Source organism: Anneissia japonica, unplaced genomic scaffold, assembly GCF_011630105.1.
Source record: "Anneissia japonica isolate Jap-2015-1 unplaced genomic scaffold, ASM1163010v1 scaffold3669_len183718_cov122, whole genome shotgun sequence".
Taxonomy (NCBI): Eukaryota; Metazoa; Echinodermata; class Crinoidea; order Comatulida; family Comatulidae; genus Anneissia; species Anneissia japonica.
The window spans coordinates 176,652-181,899 of record NW_022719084.1 but is presented as its reverse complement, the minus strand read 5'-3'; the positions used below and the strand labels follow the sequence as shown (position 1 = coordinate 181,899).

The following is a 5,248-nucleotide window of genomic DNA, read 5'->3' as shown; positions in this document are numbered from 1 at the left end:
TGTGTATGTATGTTTGTATGTGTGTGTGGGGGGAGGGGGTTGTGTGTGTGTCACTCACTTATATTGTAAAATCTGATTAATAATATAGCTAGCTACCCCCTATCTTTCATTTGAAAAATCCTCAGATATAGCCCTCCGTGACCAAATACAAAGTAACCTTTGTTTTTTTTTAGGCCTACATAGGCCTATACTTTGTATTTTTTTCTTAAACATAGGTCTACGCCATATATTCAATTCCCATTCCACACACATTCAATCAAACCATTGAACTACACATTTTCAAGCATTTATAATTTACAAGTGATTAACTTTCATTAAAAACACAAGTTAGTTTTTATACTTTTTGCTACGATAATTTAAATGGTTTGAAAGACAACGGCTGAAGTTACAACATGACCAATAATTAAAAATTTAATAACGGTTTAACTATTTAATGTTTTATTATTTGAATTATTATTATTAGTTCAGCACCACAAACAGTATGTATAAGTTCTACTGTTTTCTCTACTCTCTCCGTTCCACGCGCCTCAGGATATTGGTTAAGTAACAATTATTGTTGTGTCTTCTTAATAATGTGAACATAATATATATATATATAATAATAATAATAATAATAATAATAACAATAATAATAATAGAAAGGTATGTCAAGCGTGAATTTACTCTACAGCTGCTTCATGCAGTAGCAATCTTCAGGAGTGAGTGGATTTGAGGATAATGGAGGCATATATGAGGTTCAGCAGGTGTATATACTAATTGTGTTACGTATTCTTGAGTAGGAATTTGTTTCTGTGTCTGCATTTTGAAAACAGCTCTGTTCTTTTGTTTAAAGTTGATGGTTTGTTTGAATAAATGTGAAATTTCTCTGTAAGGCAGCGATTGCAACACGCAATTCCTTCCTATTTTACAGTAAATAGGTCTGTTTATGTGTGTATACGTAGTTGCTTAAGCGTTCTTTTTTCCATGAATGGATAACCCCAAAGAGGAAGGGGGTCCGGGGATCCTCCCCCGGGAAAATCTTGATCACTAGAAGGCAGGAAATAAGCTTTTCCGACTTCTGAGGTGTCTTTTAATGACTTAAGTTCTTCAAAATTCAAGGTTTTCCCCCTCTTGAAAACGGTCAGGTAAACTTTCTCGATCTTATTACAGTAAATAGGCCTATTTGTGTGTGTATACGTACATTTAAAAAAATTGTGTTGCTTACGTATTATTTTTTCCATGAATGGATAACCCCAAAGAGGAAGGGGTTCGGGGGTTCTCCCCGGGAAAAATTTGATCACTAGCAGGAAATGAGCTTTCCTGACTTTCCCGAGGTGTCTTTTAATTACTTTCAAGTTCTTGAAATTTTAAGGTTTTCCTCCGCTTGTTTTCAAGCGGGTCAGGTAAAATTCTCTTTCTTATTACTGTAAATACTAGTAGCCCTACTGTGTTAAAAAAAAATGAGTCGCTGCATACATATTCTTTTTTCAATAAATCGATGAAACCCAAATAAAACGGGGGTCGGGGGTCCTCCCCGGGAAAATGTTGGTTCTTAGATGAGTTTTCCCGACTTCTAAAGTTTTTCCCCTCTTGTAAACGGTCAGGTAATTATTTTTCTCATTCTTATTACAGTAAATAGGCCTATGTGTGTACCGGATATTTTTTTTTCGTTTTTTTTTTCCCAAGAAAGGGGGCCCTGACACCCCTCAGATCCGTCAATGACTACTGTACATAATGTACATATATTCTTATATACATTACATTACACTTATTGCCTTTACGCCGAGTAGTCTTCTAACTTTCCCGCTTGGGCTGCTTTGGTAGGGTTTCGGATGAGAGCTTTCCAGCATGACTTACCTTTTGCAAAATTTTGATTGTGTAGACATTTTAAGTGATTTTATTTTCAGAGTTATTGATGGGTGATTTCAAGTCTGATTTAAGGGTCACTAGTCACAATTCTTACCTCAGCTTGACCACTCGATCCTAATACTGGTTCGAAATTGTTACTATTTGTACTGTAATAAACTTCATATGTTTTCACCCATTGCTTGCCATCTTCGCGCCCTTGAGTTATTACTCCAATTACGCTTTTTACAGCACTGAGATCGGCTTGAATCCAAGGATTTTCGTCTTCAGATTTTGCTGCCCAGGACCCCGAGCCATCGAGGTCTGCTACTGTGTTGAGTCGCCCTCGTTCAGCCTTGAATCTCCAATCATATATGCTGGATGCAATGAGTTGGTCTGAGTGAATACTTCCATCTTCAACCCCAAAAGGTAGATGACCACATGAATCTGCACAGTTATTTGATTAAATTAAAACAAAAAACAGAATAAAAATGTGTCATCTATCATTGATATTCAGAAAAAGCAGATTTACAGGGCCGTAGTCACCGGTACGGTTAATCAGGTTTCAACCTGACCACTTTTTGACAGACCACAAGTTAATTGATTAAGTTTTGAATAGCAAAAAGGCTAAATTTTATCTAGTTTTCTAGATTCTTTGAAATGCATTTTCGGGCATTCTGAGACGTTTATTATTGAATACACTCTGATTTTCATAGCTTTTTCCTACATTACTATGGACAATTGATAATTAAAATGAAGAAAACGATGATGACTAGGAGGAAGCTAGGTGATAACAGGCTCCTGTGCACAGGGCCGTAGCCGGCAGTACTGTAGGTCAGGTTTCAACCTGACCACATTTTGACAGACCACAATTAACCAATTAGGTTTTGAATAGGAAAAAAGGCTAAATTCCACCTGTATGCCGTTAGACTCAACTCTCTCTTGACATAACTAACTCTGCGGTGAACAGTTAATGATATTTTACATATTTTCTTCTCTTTAGTGTAAGATTTATAATGATTGATTAAGAAACTAGGATGCATTTTTCTTCAGTTGAAATTCAGTGCCTATGTGGGCTTAGCTTTTATCTAAATCAAGTAAGTCTACAGTGAGCTTTTGCAGAAAATCAGACTAAAGATTTCCTTATACACTTGCTTAGAACTTATATTCATTTCTTTACTAAATTACCTAGTCAACTGACAAGAAAAAACCATGCCTTTATCTGTGATACGTACATGTTTTATGTTACATGTTGATTGGTCTCAGTTAATAATATTAACGCTTTAAATTCATATAATTCTTGGTCATAATATAATTTATTGTTAAAGGAAGCAGAATAATGCAATTCTTTCAACAATTGTACTCTGACCAAAACCAAACTTGATTGGTTTGATTTTACTTTCACCGGGAAATTAATTAATATGCATACAGTAATTGTCTTTATTTTATTTTAAAATAACAAAATATAATGAAATTATAAATGCCTTCCAACACGGTTATAAAAATCAACACACATGTATATTATCCCTTTGATTGTTTTTTGATTAACCATACATAGTGACATATAAATCAAAATAGAATAAACAAAAAACTCAATTCAACTCAACATCGTGCAGCCGATTTAATTACAGTCCCTTTTAATTAATATTCAGGCAATGCAGAAATATATTGCATTTTTATCTATGTTTTTGTTTTTGGTTGAGGTAGGTTGCATTTCTAACAGAAACAGTTAAAATTTGCCAGACCACCAGGCACTGCAATCATTTTATATATATATATTTTTTTAATATCATTTTATCTCTCACCCTGACCTTTGCCATGGCGAATGGTGCGAAGATCCGGATCCGCGCCTGCATGTATTGATTGAAAGTGTACCATAGCAATATTATTTTTCGTTCATAGGTCTAATCTTAGATTTTTGTAAATGTCAAAACGCAATATACTAAAATAACAATAATGCTGTGAGTAACAAGCTTTCTCTTGAATAATCTGCCTGTTTTGAATTCAAAGTGTTTTTATTGTTTTGCTTAAAACATATTTTTATTTAAAAAAAAATATTTTAAAACCATTATATGTATTAGATTACTACAACAGAACATCATTCAAATCGGTGTATATGGAGAAATAGCAACTTATTCCCGTGGCCTCCGGGCCCTGAACCCTGACCGGGGGCACTTGGTGGCCCCCTGGCCGCAACCTCAGTGCTCTCTCGCAACCTGACAGCTTCAATTATTGTGGCTACTGCCATGCCTTAGGAGAAGAGTTTAGCAAGACAGACCTATGCAATGTATAATCTTATATTAATATATTCAGCTTCTAAATAATTAGAGATCAATTCAGCTAAAATAGGCCTACTCTCTGACGCTATGTTTTCGATACATAAATGAAATAGGTAATATTCTCTGTCTCAAAGCACAAGTCTACATAGTATTACATAAACCTACTTTAAGGAAATTCAACATTATAACCATACGCTTACCTGATGATTCCGTAGGTCGGTACAAGCAGACTGTTAAGACCATTTGAATAATGATCCACCGAAGTGCTGTACCGTACATCGTTAGGCCTACAGCTGTAACGATGTCACTTCGTAGAATGTGTACAAATCTGTGACCGTAGAAATATCGTTTTCCACTATAATACTATAACTGATTCAGAGCAGAATTTCTGAATCTTGAATTAAAGTTCAGACTTTGACCCACAACTACACTTCAACAGGTTATTTTTGTCATTTCCTTCATTGTGTAGGCCTACTTTGTACCGTATTTATTATGCACAATACAAATATGAGGCATTGTTAGCAATAGGCAACTCGCTTAAAAACAAACATAACAAAGTTTGTTCATTTTACTTCCATATATATATATGGAACATTTCAACTCTCCTGACCACAACATCAACGACATTCGCTGTGCACTCATTGCTTGCAATTTCAAATCACTCAAAGAACGACGTCAATCGGAACTGAAACTCATAATCAAATATAAAACACACATTTTTGGTCTTAATAAAGACCTGGGTATCATTAGTGACTACACCTTCCCCCATGCTGATTCTGCTAATTAATTATGCTTCATCTTAGTATCCGACTCCTGTCTCTTATACACATCTAGATGTGTATAAGAGACAGGGCCTAAATCATGTACATATACGTACGCTTTTTGGGATCTTGGCATGCAAAAGTAGGTCTTATTGAGAAAATATATCAACAAAAATAATATCAAAGGGGCGGGGCTTACCGCAACTGTCCATGGTTCAATTACGTCATTCTTCAATCTTTTATAGATCGGTTATTTCCCTTGAACTTTTTCTGCTTAATATTTGAACAATTTTCTCTAGATTTTGGCACTTTCATTGTTTGATCGACGGATGTTTGGACTCTGATACTCTTCATTTTGTTATCGAATATATATATATATATATA

The 5,248-nt window shown here is 34.9% G+C and overlaps 1 protein-coding gene across 1 annotated transcript; it reads right to left on the bottom strand.

Annotated features, from left to right (window-relative positions):
* Positions 1–1,942: 1,942 nt before the first annotated feature.
* Positions 1,943–4,520, bottom strand: LOC117110850 (retinoschisin-like; the record flags this gene model as incomplete). Its single annotated transcript, XM_033253682.1, has 2 exons — positions 4,304–4,520; positions 1,943–2,271 (listed from the first exon to the last, which is right to left on the bottom strand). Coding segments are annotated over exons 1-2 (408 nt in total), but the record flags the coding sequence as incomplete, so codon positions are not given.
* Between the last annotated feature and the right edge of the window lie 728 nt (positions 4,521–5,248).